The 17,397-nt window shown below is 37.4% G+C and overlaps 1 protein-coding gene across 6 annotated transcripts in view; it reads right to left on the reverse strand.

Annotated features, from left to right (window-relative positions):
- The window catches only part of LOC108697710 (histone-lysine N-methyltransferase PRDM16-like), a 73,076-nt gene that overhangs the window by 19,538 nt on the left and 36,141 nt on the right, over positions 1-17,397 (reverse strand). For 3 of the 6 annotated variants that reach the window (XM_018228007.2, XM_041571506.1, XM_041571509.1), the window contains exons 4-9: positions 16,588-16,735; positions 16,367-16,465; positions 13,873-14,026; positions 7,847-9,251; positions 5,345-5,432; positions 292-461 (exon numbers count right to left, since the gene is read on the reverse strand). In XM_018228007.2, coding sequence (XP_018083496.1) covers positions 292-461; positions 5,345-5,432; positions 7,847-9,251; positions 13,873-14,026; positions 16,367-16,465; positions 16,588-16,735 — 2,064 coding nt within the window. The remainder of the gene's footprint in view (positions 1-291; positions 462-5,344; positions 5,433-7,846; positions 9,252-13,872; positions 14,027-16,366; positions 16,466-16,587; positions 16,736-17,397) is intronic. The other 3 variants (XM_041571505.1, XM_041571508.1, XM_041571507.1) reach the window with 3 other exon arrangements.

Here is a 17,397-nt window from a genome sequence, read left to right on the forward strand (position 1 = left end):
TGCTGCTATTGACAAGCTGAAACTTTAGGCAGTATATAAAACATGGCATTTTTAGCCCATTTTTAAGGGTTTAGTTCTCCTTTAAAAGCCACTGTAGCTGATGGGAGCCAGGACATAATTTGCACCATTCAGGTCCTTTGACTGCACAATTCCACCCCAATGTTAAATAATATAGTTTCATTTTTTTGTGGATTTATTTTAACGTGTTTAAAAGGCACATGGTTGTGTATTACCAAATTAAATGCCAATTTTATTTTGAATGCATTTAAACAGTATCCCTTTTTTTCTTACCTGCAGGTGTACCTTTCCTTTCCTTTCCTTAATATTGAATCTGAGAGGGCGGTGGGCGAGGAGCGGAAATTAAATGGATGATGTGGAAGCGGCTGTAAGGTACTTCCCGTGTCTGCTTTTAAGTTGGCAAAATTTTCCAGCTTTTCAGTCATATTTTCAATGGCCGTCATCTAGACAAACAATTCAAGTATCTCAGGTCAACGTGGTATGGCACAGCAAGATATATTTAAATCTATATTCAAGCTACCATGCTTGCAATGGCATATCTAGAAGTTTTTTGTCAAGATATATTGAGATTTCTTATTTATTAGGGCCTTACTCAGCCCTCTATACTGCTGGCTCCCCTCTGTAGATAACATTCACATCAGTGTGAGGGATCTCCGATTGGCTCCAGACGTCACGTGTCTTAGGATCCGGGTTCCTGGCTTTGGAACTACTTCCTACATCACTACTGCGGATATATTCAACACGATTTCAAATTTGTAAAATATATTACTGTATTGGTTCCATTAAAATTTGTTAGCTTTGGTACAGTGCATGATAATCACCACTGACGCGTTTCATGCCCTACGGCACTTCCTCTCTGTAGATACCTATATTTTGATAAGTGAGACTAAGTCAGACTACAGTAAATAAATAATGTAGCAGACACATTTCTTACTGTATAATTATTTGTTTTAGAGCAGAGATATAAAATCTGAGGCCCGTCAGTTGTTAAAGTACAACTCTCAGAACAGATCTTTAGTGTCTGACCTGCTGTAGGTTTCTTCCTGAACAAGGGTGAAGCTTCATTTTGTTTTAGCAACCAAACTGTGATGATTCATATTGTTAAAGATGTGTGTTTGACTACACACTGCCCAACTTGAATATTTCTGGTAATTTTTATATGGATACATATATATATATATATATATATATATATATATATATATATATATAAGGGTAGCATAAATGAGCTCCAAGCTTACCGTTATAGCAACAGAACAGCAGTTTAGAGGTAATTGACAAAGGATAGTATCCATTTAGCTGGCTATTGGTAATATCCAGGTCCATGTCTGAATGCTCGGGACCTGGGTTTTTCTGGATAACGGATCATTCAGTAATTTGGATCTTTATACCTTTAGTCTATATAACCCAATAGTCTTTTTTAGCGTCCAATAAGGATTCATTATATCTTAGTTTGGAACAAGTAGAAGGTACTGTTTTGTTACTACAGAGAGAAAAGAATAATTTTTAAGAAATGTGATTATTTGGATAAAATGGAGTCTATGGGAGACAGCCTTCAAGTAATTTGGTGTTTTCTGGATAACAGGTTTCCAGATAACGGATCCCATACCTATACCTTTACGAGTGACAAAAGAAGGAACTACCGGACCAAACGTCAGTCTAATATGAGGCCATATGGGCCTCAGTAAGATATTTACAGACATTGCAAGATCAAATTGCTGTACTGGCTTAAAAAGGATGCTGGGTTTTTTTTTTTTTTTTACAACCGTCGGGGGGGATTCAGAATTTATTTTCCTGTAAAGCATGTAGTAACATTTAAATGCTGGCTTTATGCCATTCCTACTATGAGACTACATCATTGTTCCAAACCAGAAATAATATCCAGTCTGCAGCCCTTTAGCATTGGTTAAACTTCATCTCCCAAGTCCTCTCAACAGTAGGGGAATAACAATGCCGCTGAGTGATTTATTTTTTTGCAAGGCTGACTAACTAAGGGTGCTTTGTTTAGATGCCAAATTGCTTATTACAGATATAGGTGTTGCGACTTCTAGTAATTTTAATAGCTGGCACATAGTGATGGGCGAATTTATTCGCCAGGTGCGAATTCATAAATTGCGAAACCGCAGCGAAAGTTCGCCGGCAAAAAAAACATTTTCACCAGCAACTGACGCCGGCGTCAAAATTGCTTATTACAGATATAGGAGTTGCGACTTCTAGTAATTTTAATAGCTGGCACATAGTGATGGGCGAATTTGTGCGGGCGTCAAAAAAACTGACTCCAGTGTCAAAAATGAGACGCCAGCGCCGTTTCGTGAATTTCGCCGGAAATCTGCAAATTTTTCAGCGAAGTGAAACGCCCCAAATTCACCCATCACTACTGGCACATTATATATATTTGTTTCCTACTAGCATTTTATCAGAGACCTATAATAACAGCCAAGACATTGGTAAACAGCGGTTAAGCTATTGATGCTTGCTGAGCTGCCTTTTATTTTTTAGAGATAATCCAGCCACTTTTGTTAGATTCACTTATAGCATGAAGTAGCTTTTCATGGATTTTGTTGCTTTCAAAAAAGTCTTGAAAAAAAACCACATGATTTGAATATGAGCCAAGTTGGGAGTAAAGGACAAAGTGAACAAGCGGAAAATAAGAGGAAACCATACATCAAATAATAGATGCTCTATTGTACAGCAAGGGCTGACCTTTTGCACGTTTACAATACATTAAACTAGACTCCGGGGACATTTGCAGCCAAGACATTGTTTAAAAAGATATCATTATTAAAAAACGATCGTAATTACCAAATATAAATTGTAGCATGGCTGGCAGCTGATCGTAAGTCCAGTTAAATGGAGTAATTAACCTTAGTCAATGTTAATCAATAGATTTATGCCCGGCAGAGTTTATAGGCCTAATGCAAAAACAGAACTCAAATAACTTGAGCGGTTTAACTTTAAATGACGTTTGGGTCATTAAACGAGCAGAGCAGCGTATGTTATTGTGGCACCGGGCTGTGTTTGTGAACTGTTTCAATTTATCAGGATCCATCCTTAGTTTTTACTTAAGAACCTGAAAATGAACGATGTTTTTAAACTGACTAATATGTCAATTCCCTATGATCATTACATGGATTCTGTCATTATTTTTATGGTGTCGTTTTTATTTCTAAATTACTCTGTTTACATTACAAATAATTCAATCTACCATATAAAATGTTATTCCTGAATTTCATTAACTGTAATATTGGTGTTTAGCCAGCCATCTCAGGCATTTGTACGTGATCCTGTGCTTTCAAATAACCTATTGTTTCTTCTACTCAATGTAACTGGAGGAGTTGTGGTGGGACTTGGAAGTTTACTGAGTGCTGTTCTCATATCTACCAGGGAGCTGTTATATTGGGTAAGGAAGCTGTTCTTTGTTTACCTTATGTTGATAGGCTGCTGGAGTGAAGGGGGATGATATCTCTCCAACTTTCAGCGCAGCAGTAATAAGTGACTTAAGTTTATCAAAGTCAGATGACTGAGGGCACCTGGGAAACTAACAACATGCCATGTTTCTGTATCTTAGGAGCAACTAAAACCCAATGTAGTTATAGTAACCTTGCTTATCTGGCATTTCATATTTTGTTTTATTATTCTGACATCTACTGGAGGGAAGCTCCATGCATCTATCCTTATTAGGAATGTTGAGCTAACATATTCTACCTGTAGATAACCAATTCCCAGGTACACATGGCACATATAGCATTTTCTATGTTACTGCCCATGCTGCCTGCTACTGACTTGGATGGCGATACTGGTGACTAGGGGATTTTGGGCCCCAAAATAAATACATTTTAGGGATGAAATTCAGTCAATGTAATTCTAGTGAAAATATTCAGAATATTCATTTACTCCTATACACATAGAATTTACTGTAGTGTTTAATAAGTGATAGTGAGCTCCTAAATAAGGAGGTGGTCATTAGACATTAGTCTCTATATATTACTATCCTTTTTCATGCAGAGAGCACGAGTCACATGTATTTCTGTTCATTTGCTATGTATTTGCTGCGCTGCAGATTAATTACGGAATATTTTGACTATGATTTAATGTCATGTTCTTAGTATTTATGCTGCCACTTATCTTGGTGTGAATGTATAGGTGGCACTGCTGTGTCAGACAAATTTTAAAGGGATACTGTCATGGGAAAAAATGTTTTTTTCAAAATGAATCAGTTAATAGTGCTGCTCTAGCAGAATTCTGCACTGAAATCCATTTCTCAAAAGAGCAAACAGATTTTTTTATATTCAATTTTGAAATCTGACATGGGGCTAGACATATTGTCAATTTCCCAGCTGCCCCTGGTCATGTGACTTGTGCCTGCACTTTAGGAGGGAAATGCTTTCTGGCAGGCTGCTGTTTTTCCTTCTCAATGTACTGAATGTGTCTCAGTGGGACATGGGTTTTTACTATTGAGTGCTGTTCTTAGATCTCCCAAGCAGCTGTTATCTTGTGTTAGGGAGCTGTTTTCTGGTTACCTTCCCATTGTTCTTTTGTTTGGTTTGTGGGGGGGGTGAAAGGGAGGGGGTGATATCACTCCAACTGCAGTACAGCAGTAAAGAGTGATTGAAGTTTATCAGAGCACAAGTCACATGACTTGGGGCAGCTGGGAAATTGACAATATGTCTAGCCCCATGTCAGATTTCAAAATTGAATATAAAAAAATCTGTTTGCTCTTTTGAGAAATGGATTTCAGTGCAGAATTCTGCTGGAGCAGCACTATTTTTTTTTTCCCATGACAGTATCCCTTTAAGTAAAAGGCTCTTCCTGAAGTCAGTCTGCCATTATTAAACATCTCTATGATATCAGATCCTTTACAAGCAGATCTCCTGGCTATTCTAAGTCAGACAAACACAGGATGTTCCTGACGGGCCTGGTGCCATTATCCAGTCATCTAGAAGGAAAATCAGTGGAAGTTATTAACTAAACTTCTGTGGTGATGTAAAACAATGAGGGAACTATGTTTAGCAGTGAAATCAGCTTGGATCCAGTGTTCACAAACCTGCTAGCTATTTACTCCATGTGGGAAACTGATTTCGGGTGGAAAAAGAAAGCACAATGCATTCGGTCTGGATTGCAAAAGTTGAAATTCCCTAGATTTAAATATTCATAAGGAGGGTTCCGTTAAAACCAAACCAAAAAAACCTTGGCACAAATTGTAAACAGATCTAGTGTTTTATTTTTACCGTGACCTTTATTATTTATTAGTTTTTGAATGATGAAAAAAAAAGAAGGGTTAGTCCATGCTTGTTATTGAACACATATATAAATGTAAATCTTTTACCTGTGGATGAAAAAGCAATGGCGATGGTCGTAAATATTTTTCCTTCATAGCGCCCACAGGGTCTGTTACCTTCCGCTTTTCCACCCTGCTGGACAACAACACACAGGGTTACGTACCCCCTAAAGAATTATCGCAATGCAAGGGAATGTGTGTTAACTCATAAAAAGGTTATGATATGATTGCACATACTATTGCTACAGAAAAGCAAAAGAAAATAACTCATCCTAGCAGCATGAGCTTGATGTTTTCTGCTTTGCATCCTTTCCTGCCAAAAGTAAATGACCCCTTATATGTGTGTGTGTTTGTGTGGGAATAAATAACCTAAGGATGCATTTAAACTTGATTACACACCCATGTAAAAGGCTTATTGCTTTAATGTTTACACTTCCATGACGTGAAAAAATTAATTAAAGCAAAATGAACCAAATCAAAACAATCCAGACCATGACCCCTCTATATGAACATGAAAACTAACTACTGAACATTAAACTCAACTAGTGTACAAATAACATGTGTCTGGAATAAGTTAGGTCTCCTATATTAGTATATTGATACCTGTAACTATGCAGTTTGTTGTAATATTTATAAATGTGCAACATTTTCTATGGTTTCCAGAAAATAAAATTTTTTTTGAAAATTCATAAGCTGTTTAACCACTTGGGTGAGATTAGTCTTCTTTTGATATGTTAACTTCATGATACTAGGAGTAGTAAGATCCTGCTGTATGAAACATAACAAATAATCATCATATATGTAACAATGTCAATGCAATTGAGTTGTAAGAATCACACAGCCATCACTGATGGGAATTTTAGGGAATGAGAGGGATATCTTGAATGAATGGTGTGAATGTGTGGCATGGAATGAGAATTTGTTGGGAAGAAATGTGTGAATGTGTGATGAAATAATGGCAATATGTTATGGTGTGACTATTTTTTTTGTTTTATTTAATTTTTATTTATTAAGTAAACATGCAGTGACAATGACAAAGAGTAATCATATAAATCCATATACTGGATAATGGTGTGACTATTTGAGGTAGGAAATCGAGAATGTGGGATATAATCTATAAAATGTGTGGAAAGAGCTTAGTAAAAATAAATGGAATAATAATATTGAAATATTATTAAAAGGGTTATTCACCTTCAAACACTTTTTTCAGTTCAGTTAGTTACAGACAGTTCACCAGAAATAAAGACTTTTTCCAATGACCTTACATTTTCTATTTGTCACCTTCTGCTTTAGAAGGTCCCCGTAGGCTAACATAGCACTTCGGCAGGTTTAATTTGGCGAAGTATTGAAGTCGAAGTTTTTTTAAAGAGACAGTACTTCGATTATCGAATGGTCGAATATTCAAACTATTTTACTTCTAATCGAAGTCAAAGTCGTAGTATCCTATTCGATTGGTCGAAGTATCCAAAAAATTACTTTGAATTTTGAATTTTTTTACTTCGAAAATTACCTCGAATTCACTTCGATCCTTGATAAATCTGCCCCTTAGTTGATACATTTCTTATCTCTGTCCCTGCTGAGCAGAATCCCTGAGTTTCATTAAAGGCAGCTGTTAGAATTAATACAATAGTTGCTAATATTCCACAGCTACTGCTGAGAAATGTATCAAATAATTGTATCAAGTAAATGTAGCAAATTGTAACAGTTCAGAATCTGTTCCTGGATCACTGAGCTGCCAGACTGAAACACTATAGACACAAACATTAAACTTTAAAGCTAAATTTTGGCAAAACGGTGAAAAATAAAAGATGTAAAGCATTTGAAAAAGTCTTTGTTTATGGTGAACAATCTGAAAACAACTGAGCTGTAAAAAGTGTTTTAATATGGAATAATAAAAACCTGCACAATTGTTTAGAATGTAGAGGATAGAATCATAAAAAAGTACAACATTCCTGGAATTAGTTGTCAAAAAGAGAATATAATGTAGCATTACATAATAGAAAATATGGTTTATAATGACACTAGACTGAGTGGGGTATAACTGGGGTTCAGACTCAGTGGCTGTTGATCACATCTTTACTTCTATTGAAGGCAATTAGGAGATGTGCTTTATTCCCACAGACACTTGCTGAATATTGAAATTAAGAGTGAACACCTTTTTAATGCTTTAAAATGTTCCAAAACATTCAAACAATTGCAAGCCTTCAAATGAAAAGTAGAGCTTAAAATCACTTTAAACTGCCATTGCAACTTAGTCCAGCAAAGGGCTGGCCCAGGCTATTTGATTTACAGTATTTTTAATGCATTTGGATGAGAACATTTCCTGCAAATTAATCTCTTAACATCCATTTTTCCTGGTTAAGCTAAAGCTCATCAGAACTGGAACACTTCTCTGGCTAAACAGATGTTCCTCTCTCCCAACATCGCACCACTATTTTTAGTGTTTGTTATATTATTATTATTATAAGACATTGGCAAGAAACAAATGTTATGCTCTGTTATATATTATATGCTATAAACATCTTTGATTAAGCCAAGTTATGTTAATACCTGTATATCGGATCCATAAAAAACGGTGAAGGTTTTGCATAGTGGAGAGGTGGCTGCTGTGGAAGCTGTGAATGAGGAACTTTTGATAGCATATCATTTGTCATCAGTTTCCTGTCACCGTAAATATGGTTTCTCCGACTTCCCCTTGCCCCATTCTGACTGGCTCGACTTCTATTATTAATGCTGAGGTCCAATGGCTGTTCCTCCCCTGAGGACTGTGGTGCCAAAACCCTAGGTGGAATTAAGGCTGATTTAATCTCTTTTGGCTTGGTGGTGAGATCAAATGGTGATTCTGAACTAGTGCTGCCAACTTTCTGAAGGTCCCTGGGTGACTTTGGTTCAGCTTTTACCAGTAAGTTATGGTTCATTGTCCTGTCTGTAAAAGCTGGGTACAAAGAATGTGGGAAGTTAGGAAGAAATTGAAATGGGAACATGGAATGATAAGGGAGGGCACCCATTTTTTTCTCTTGCATTCCCATAAATCCAGGTCCAAAATATTTCTCCGCTATGGATGCAATAGCTTTAATAGAGTCATTAGCTGCTCCAATTGATGGAAGCAGTTGCTCTTCTGGGGGAGGAAAGAAGGAATGTTGTGAGTAGAAAAACGGTCTTTCACCTAGGTTATTATTTGAGTTTCTAGATACAGAACTACTGACAACATCTTGCTTGTTTTCCATTGGTTTGCGTTTTTCTTTGTTCTTTCCTCTTTCACTGTCTACATCACTGTCTAAGTCCGACCCAGTGCCAGTGGTTGTATCTAGATCTGTTCCGGAGGTTGTGTTGATGTCTTCAAAATCACTACCGTCAGACAGGTCACTGCTCCTGGATTTATGCTTTTCCAAGTAGGAGTTTTCCATGCTGTTTTCAAATTTGTCCTCTACAGATATTTTGTTGTTGCTGCTATTTAAAGAGGACATTAAGGGTATAGAAGGATTTCCTATGGGGCTAGGAAGCTTTGCTTCTCGCGTATGGTTTAAAGGGCTTTTAAGTAGAGGGGAAGGAGGTAATAATGGAGGCCGGGGGTACAAAGCTGGGGGAAAAATCCCTGGAAATCCAGGTGCCAGGGTTGGAAATGGATGTGGAGCAGGGGAGAAAGCAAAGCTTCCTGGGTGAGGCCTGGAAGGGAAGTATTCATTAAAAGCCAAACTCGAGTGATTAAGGTTTGGTGAAGGTTTGGATTTGTCCATCAACGAACTTGGTGTTAAGGGTAGACCAGGAGCAAAAATCCCACCGTGGTTGTAATGATTTTTGCCTTCACAGAAGCGTCTGTGTTTGTTAAGAGAGGAGGTAGTGCTGAACATTTGTCCACAGTCCTTGCATTTAATCTGCGTACGACAGTCTGCATGCATTCGTTTATGCCGGCACAGGTTGGAGAACTGTGTGTACGATTTATGGCAGACCTCACCTGGAATACCAACAGAAGCCAAAACAAAAAATAAAATAAACTGACAGAATGGAATGACTGGCAAATTCTCATCTTTCTAATGACACTTTTAACTTAATCACCAAACCCTGAACAACCAACCAGGCAGACTATCATTTGAAAACGATTGAGTTTTGCCGCCTTCAATACAACCATATTTTTACAAAGGTAAGAAAATAAATGTCCCTGTTTGTCCAAAATTATTGTTACTTGAAGTCTCTACAAATAAGCTCTATATATTTTTTTTGTTTTATTCCATAAATTCTCCAAAGTTGGAGCCTTCATATAGAAAACAGCATATGTTCTGGCATGTATCAAAAAACATTAAATTACTTTGCTTTTCTAAAATGACCCAATTCTCAACAGAAGCTGCAACATAGAGGGCTGGCATGTCTCCATCAATTCAGGAAGAACATTTGAGCAGAATTCTCACTACAGTCTATCAGTTCAGTAAAGTTTGCCTAGTCATAATGCTAATGATTCCAAAGAAGGAAATTAAAATTATTAGTCCAGAACTGTAGTTTTTGTCAGCAGTCAAAACATGCCTACCTATACCATGTTACCATTCATTTCAATATGAAATATTCTGATGCTGTCAGCGATTAGTGATGGGCGAATTTATTCACCAGGTGCGAATTTGCGGCCAATTTGTGCGATTTGCCGCCAGCAAATAAATTCACAAAACGGGTGCGAAAATTCGCCCGAAAAAATTCGCCGGCATCCAAAAAAAATTTCGCCGGCCTCCGAAAAAAAATAAAAAAAAATTGCGCCGTTTCGCTTCGCTGAAAAATTTGCGAATTTCGAGCGAAATTCGCAAAACGGCAAAAAATTTGCGAAACGTCACCCGGCGTCTCGTTTTTTATGCCGGCGTCAAAAACGAGACGCCGGGCGACGTTTCACAAATTTTTCACCATTTTGCGAATTTCGCTCGAAAGACGAAAATTTTTCAGCGAAACGCCGCAAATTCCCCCATCACTATCAGTGATTGCTCAGAAGTGTTGAAGAAAGCATTCCCAAGAAATTCCTGCCAGACAGAACCAGCCTCAGATGTAGGCAATATGGCTTCTCCTGAAACTAATGGCAAGTGGCTTCATTTGGGCAAAGGTGTCTCTCCGGAGTATCATCCAGAGAATCACAATATTTGAATGTGTTTTAAATATGTCAATATATTGGATGCCACAATGTACAATCTCTAAAACTGATTCAATACGGTCAGTGCTCTTCTAACATTTGGTTTGTTTGGCACTTTGGGAATATTCAGTAAAGGTGAGCTTGACATGAGAATATATACAGATGGAGAGCTGCAATCCAATACAAACTGCAGTCCCAGACAAAAAGCTTCTGAACATGTGATATGATGACACAGCTGCCTTAAAGGGGCCATATACACTACCATCAGCAAAATAAACAATGCTTGTATTCAATATTTGTTTTGTATGTCCTTTAAAAGAATGAAGCCCAACATTAATTTTCTATTAAAAATTATTATTATTATTATTATAAACCAGTGGAATTATCAGAATTTCAAGAGAGATAATAGGTGCTTTATTAATAAACCACTCCCGTTATTAACTTTCTGTGTGTGAAGCTTATAGATAAGGCTAGTTTCTCGGTTTGTTTGTTTCCACTGGTGGAGAAACACCCACCCATGTATTCCAGTGCCATTTGTCCTTGATTTTAACGGCAACCACCTAAAAAAAAATATCAAAATATGCATTTCCATGTCGAAATTTGCCTTATCCAGTGGTGACAATTGGTTGCCTCTGATTTTGGGCAAATACGCTCATCAGGTGTGACATCAGCCTAAGGAGGAGAATATAGTGTTTACTGTAGTGATGTTGGGTGGGTTTGGACTAGGGATGCAACTAATCCAGAATTCAGATCAGGATTCAGCCAGGATTCGACCTTTTTCAGCAGGATTTGGTTTCGGCTGAATCCTTCTGCCCAGCCAAACTGAATCCGAATGCAAATTAGGGGCAGGGAGGGAAATCACATGACTTTTTGTCACAAAACAAGGAAGTAAAATTCAGATTCAGTTCAGTATTTGGCCGAATCTTTCAGAAAGGATTTGGGGGTTAAGCTGAAACCAAAATAGTGGATTCGGTGCATCCCTAGTTTGGACTGACTTCAACACAATGATTGTGACCTTCTAGTGCCCCACTTCAGCCTGGAGGTGTGCCTTTTTATTTATATGCCTGCTTGTCTTGCCCCTTCTATGTTGTCACATCTGTATATAAATAGGAGAGCGCACCGGGTTTGGGGTCAGGTTCTACAGGGTTGGGTTAGGGTCGGCTGCATGTTGACTAGTTTACTGTGGTATAAGCTGTGAAATGAAAGTGCTTTCAATGTCAGGTCTCTGCAGTTTAGTGCAACAAATGGTAAAAAGCTTGCTAATAAAATGGCGGGAAGCCTGCAGAACCGACACAAGCCCTGCTTTTTATATTAAATGTCATAAATTATATTGATCAACAGCATGATACAACAAAATATTTTATGTAGAAAATATACTTTTTCCCTCTAAAAAAAAGGGCATGTGTCCTAAGCAAACACACAAAGAGGAGAAGTGTCAACCAAAAGTTATTTTCATTAGCGAACATTTTTTTTAATCAAATTTTTTTTCAACTAAGCCCTATTCTGGTAAAATCCTTGTACATCTGTTTTCTAAGATTTTTTTTAATTCAACAATTACTCAGCCTTTGGAAGAGACTTGGGTCACAAATGAGTAAAGCCTACAAAATCTGCCAAGTTAAATTAACATCTATATTTTTTTCCCTCCAGGTTATAATATATTTTAGTGAAAAAATGGGTTTTAAAAATAAGAGGCATAAGAAAGTGATTCCCAGGCCAACTGACATCAGAACTGTTTGGTTGAGGATACCATGGAACCCTACTGGTTAATTTATGAACTAGGACACTAAACAAGATGTGAGTGTATAACTGGTGTTGGTTCAGAGCCCAGGGTCTGCAGTTGAAAATGTTGGCTAACTCACTGTGAAGTTCTTAGCTGGCAGTGTAACTTATCCCTTAAACTGAAATGTACTACAAATAAAAAAAACATAGCACCAAAATCCCAGAGTCTTTATAATCAACCGTGGATGTCTATGGTTATTGACTACTAACTTGTAACAAGCTCCAAAAAAACTCAATCAACTGAAAGCCATGCACACGTAGCAATAAATATTCATCCATACATTCATTTAATAATTGCATGTTTAGTCTGTACACCCGTCTTATGTCAAAACATCTTCTTCAATACACTTTTTGAAAAAAAACTGCTTGGCTATCGTTAATAATAATAATGATAATAATAAGAATCGAAAATAATAATAATAATAATTTTTAACTGATTTGCTTATTTCTATTGCTTTGACCCAGGAAATAGAAAATTGCCATGTCCTCAAGTCTGTATAATTAAGTTTTAGGGGGTTATTTATCAAAATCTGAATTTATCATATTTTTTAAATAAAAAAAATGAGACCAAAGTAGAATCCACCATTATTAAAAAAGCTCAGTTTAATCGGTTTAGGTAAAAACTTGATAAAACTGTATGAAAACCCTAATCGTAAGATTTTTTATGAGTTTTTTTCCTAATCGCTCGATTTTTTTCGGGCTTTTTCCAAAAAAGCCAGAATTTTTGGGATTTTTGCCCGAAAAGGTTGGATTTTTGGCCTAATTCCAGCGCAGGCCACAGAAATGTAGTGACCTCTGCCATGAACTTAAATACACAACCTCAGCAGGTCTGAGACAGCAAATTTTCAGATTTACCTTCAATCTCAAAAAATTTTAGTTTTTTAAAAAAAAAAAAAAAAGCCGAGCTGGAGTTTAGTAAATAACCCCCTAAATGTATGTATTCCTTGCAAGTGCCCCAGTGAACAATCACAGTAAAGTAGTTATTGCTACTTACTAAGAAAATCACAATTGCCAGAAAATAATTGTATTTAGACAAATGGACACTTGGAAAAGAGCTTGTTAAAATAAAAAAAACGTAATAATATAAGATTAGAATTGCAATATTGGTATATGTTATATATCATGCTTATCGCCTTTCTAGACTTGTTAATGGCAGAGAAATATTAGAGGCAGCCATATTTAGGGCAAACCTTTTTTAAAACAAACAAACAAACAAACACAGTAGAGTAATCTATAGTTATGCATTGCAACACAATGGCTGTCTCCTACTGTTTTGCTTTTGAACAGGGACGGGGTACTTTTATGAGGGTTACATACAAAATGAAAGCTTCAGTTGTTCCTGCTAGGTAGCTCAGCTAATAGTAGTCTATTCTGTAGTCTACAGAAATCTCGGGAAGAGAAGAACATGAAACAGACACTGCAGGTAACTAATAAGACCTCAGAAAAAGGCAAGGGTCCAAAATTAACTGACTCCTTTGGGAAATGTTCTCTACCATGGCTACTAAGCTAAAATTAAAAAAAACTACATTAGTTGAAGGAGTTTACATCATCCTATCATATAATAAATGGAAATGTATTATACAAATCTTTAACAATGTGGCATACATTGATGGATAGGGCAGGACTCCTTTTTGCAGGATTATGGATGCATTTATACTAAGGTATAGTGTGTTCTGAGCATGCTCCAACTTACATATGAAAGGTTTGACAGTACTATGAATGTGCTTGTGCTGTTTGAGGCCTGATGAAGTGGCAAAGGTTTTGCCACAGTCAGGACAAGCATGTGCACGAGCTCCAACATGCTGTGAACGGATGTGTCTCTGGAGGTTGCTGGGATCAGTGAACACCTGCAATAAAAGTAAAGCAAATGTTAGTATAATAATAGGCATTTTCTTACATCTAATGTTATTGATACATCTACCATGGTCCAATAAAGTTAGAAACTATCAAGGTTATGCGGAAACATGGCTTGATCGTGGCTTCAGTTCCATAACTCAAAGCAACCTTCATATTTTCATCATTTTAACTACTAGAGGTTTTTTGCAGTGGATTATGGAATGGGCCAATATATTACCTAATTCCACTATGGTTGAAATTGGATCAGTTCTGGGCAAAGTGTTGGCTTCACATTAATTCCCATGGGATGTTTAATTGGTGAAGATCTGAAGTTGATTATGAAGCAACTATTTTGCCATAGAATTTGTCCAGTTTACCGTTTGTAAATATGGTCATGTAAGAGGTAAATGGTAAAACCCTTGCCTACAGGATTTGGAGAATTGTATACATTGTAATAGTTTTTAATTGTAATTTAAGTCTGCTGAAGTTGGTAAAGGGTTGTTATTCAGCAGTACTTGGGGCAAGGTTCAAAAACACTTTGTCCCATATTTCATATTTAAATATTTATTCACAGTAAAAAGTAATTCATGATAGATAACCCAAACGCCTGTCATAGTCAGTTGCCTTCATCACTATTTGTTTAAAGTCATTGAACTAATTTACTAAAGGAGAAGGAAAGGTTCAATCATTGTGTGTGTGGGTGGGGGGTGCAAAATGTTAGGTGCCCTCCCAGTAATTATAATAAATTACCTGACACCCAGGCCTATGCTTTTGTTAGCAAAAACAGTGAGCGCCACAGAGAGATCTTCTTCTGCTTCTTCCTTTTTCGGTGGCTTTAGACAATGCATGTGCAGCCAGCAGAGATAACAGAAGAAGCAGAAAGAAGATTTCTCTGTGGTGCTTGCTGAGAAATACATTGGGCCAGGGCAGTTTTCTGCTAACAGGCCTGGGGTGTCAGGTAAGTGATTATAATCACTTTGGGAGTGCCCTCTCCTTCTGCTTCTTCTTTCTTCAATGACTTGGGACAATGCATGTGCAGCCAGCAGAGATGACAGAAGAAGCAGAAAGAAGATTTCTCTGTGGTGCTTGCTAAGAAATACATTGGGCCAGGGCAGTTTGCTGCTAACAGGCCTGGGGTGTCAGGTAAGTGATTATAATCACTTTGGGAGTGCCCTATCCTTCTGCTTCTTCTTTCTTCAATGGCTTGGAACAATGCATGTGCAGCCATCCAGCAGAGATGAAAGAAGAAGCAGGAAGAAGATCTCTCTGTGGTGCTCACTGATAAGTACCCTGGGCCAGGCCAGTTTTCTGCTAAAAGGAGCATAAGCCTGGGCTGTGAGGTAAGGGATTCTATTCACTGGGGGTGCTCTCTTCTTTTGCTTCTTCTTTCTTCAATGACTTGGGACAATGCATGTGCAGCCAGCAGAGATGAAAGAAGAAGCAGGAAGAAGTTTGCAATGTGGTGCTGAGTCAGAAGTGCCCCTGGTCAGGGCCGATTTTTTGCTACCAGGAGACCCAGCCTGGGGTATTAGGTAAATTTCTTGGATAGTTCTAGGGTTATGAACAATAAGTGGTGTGGCTTACCAGAAGGGGCTGGTTTAGGAGTGAACAGGGCATTGTTTATGGAGGGGTAGGAGAAGTTAGAAGTGGCTCAGTACAGACACATATGGGGGAATGTAATATTGGTCACTAAAGCAAAAATTGTGTGCAATTCGTTCACAATGCGAATAAATCACAAACACTTTGCTGCTCACTCGACAATACGATACTGATTGTGAATTTTATAGTTTGACTGATAAAACTTCTTAATTAAAAAGTTGTTACATTTGCTCAAAAAAGTTGACGAAATGTGCAAATCCGATTTGCAATGCAATAAAAGTCTAATGAAGAATATTCCATTGCAAATGTTTATTCTCCAAATTTGTTCTCTTTGTATTTTTTTATTTTTGAAATATAAAAAATATAATATTTTTTTATTTTTTATTTATTTATCTTTAATTTGATTACATTTCCCCATAATGTCCTAAACTGTTACTTGAAAATGGTGCTATTTCCAATTGATATATCAATCGTGAATATTAATATGTGTAACCTAGTGTATTTATTTCCACTACACCTTATTTCACATTTAATGAAAATGGAAATCTTTATGCAACATGACTTTGTGACTTCTCATATAACAAAAGATAACAAAAAAAAATATATAACACACACCTAAAGTACATAGTCACAAAGTTTCTGGGAGCTGCGCTTGTTTATTTCCCGGATGATACACTGCGCAGCTGCCTGAAACATTGTGCTTGTAACTGTGTGTGATACTACAACAAATGGAACTATGCCATAACACTGACGTCTACTTTAGGTGTGTGCTCATCCGCTTCAGAGTTGTTGTTGCAGTTCAAATTAATGGGTAATCTGGGATGGAGGTCACTTGGTACCCACGACTCGTTCTGCAAAGGACATACGTGAGACACATATCACTCTAACTGTCAGCCTTATGGTAATAGTTGATGGATGTCACAATGTAAAAGTGACAGCAAAGGCACAAACAGAAAAAAAGTGCTTACAGTACCTTTACACAGTTTTCACACTCAAATCGCTTGCCGCTGTCGTGGGACATCTGATGGCGAATCAAGTTTGATTTCCAGTTAAAGGCCTTAGGGCACTGATCACATTTGTACTCGCGTTCCTCCGTGTGGATTATCATATGCTGCTCCAAACTGTAAGTCAAGCAATTTTAACTGTAATGTGAAATTCTGACCGTTTTATTCAACGTGCTGCACTTTAGAGTGCACTATGCTGCACCCATGGGAGAAATCTTAAAAAGTTCAGTGGAGATTTCTGAAAGGGGTACCGGGAAGTAATATTTTGTATAAACACATTTCCAGTTCTTCTATTCTCCACCAATGCATTTTATCTGTCAGCTCCCACATCTATTACTGTGGCCTTCACATGGGCATTTTTATACTAAAAAGTGTCTGTACCACCGTCTTATGCTTCTCCCATCTGCTTTTGGTCATTGTTCATCATAGGACAAGTCTGTTTAATAGCAGCCAATCAGGTGTTGCCTTATTTTGCCTAACTGCATGTAAAACAATGCAAACAAAAATGTCATTGGTTGTGATATGTTTATGCCGATATGCAAATTTGCCTTGAGTGTCCTTGCATTTGATATTCCTGTGTAGCATGTTGGGTGTTATGGAGATACTGGCAGTTAAGTAACAGCTGGAAAACCACCGTTTGTCAATCACTTATGTAGACAGTGAACACAATACTCTATAGTCAATGTTGTTTTACAGTCTGGTCGGATAAGCTCTCAAAGGCTTGGGCTGTTGAGTAGGCTGAGATTAAGAAGAGCAGGAAGGAGGTTCAAACCTATTCA

Source organism: Xenopus laevis, chromosome 7S (assembly GCF_017654675.1).
Source record: "Xenopus laevis strain J_2021 chromosome 7S, Xenopus_laevis_v10.1, whole genome shotgun sequence".
Lineage (NCBI taxonomy): Eukaryota > Metazoa > Chordata > Amphibia > Anura > Pipidae > Xenopus > Xenopus laevis.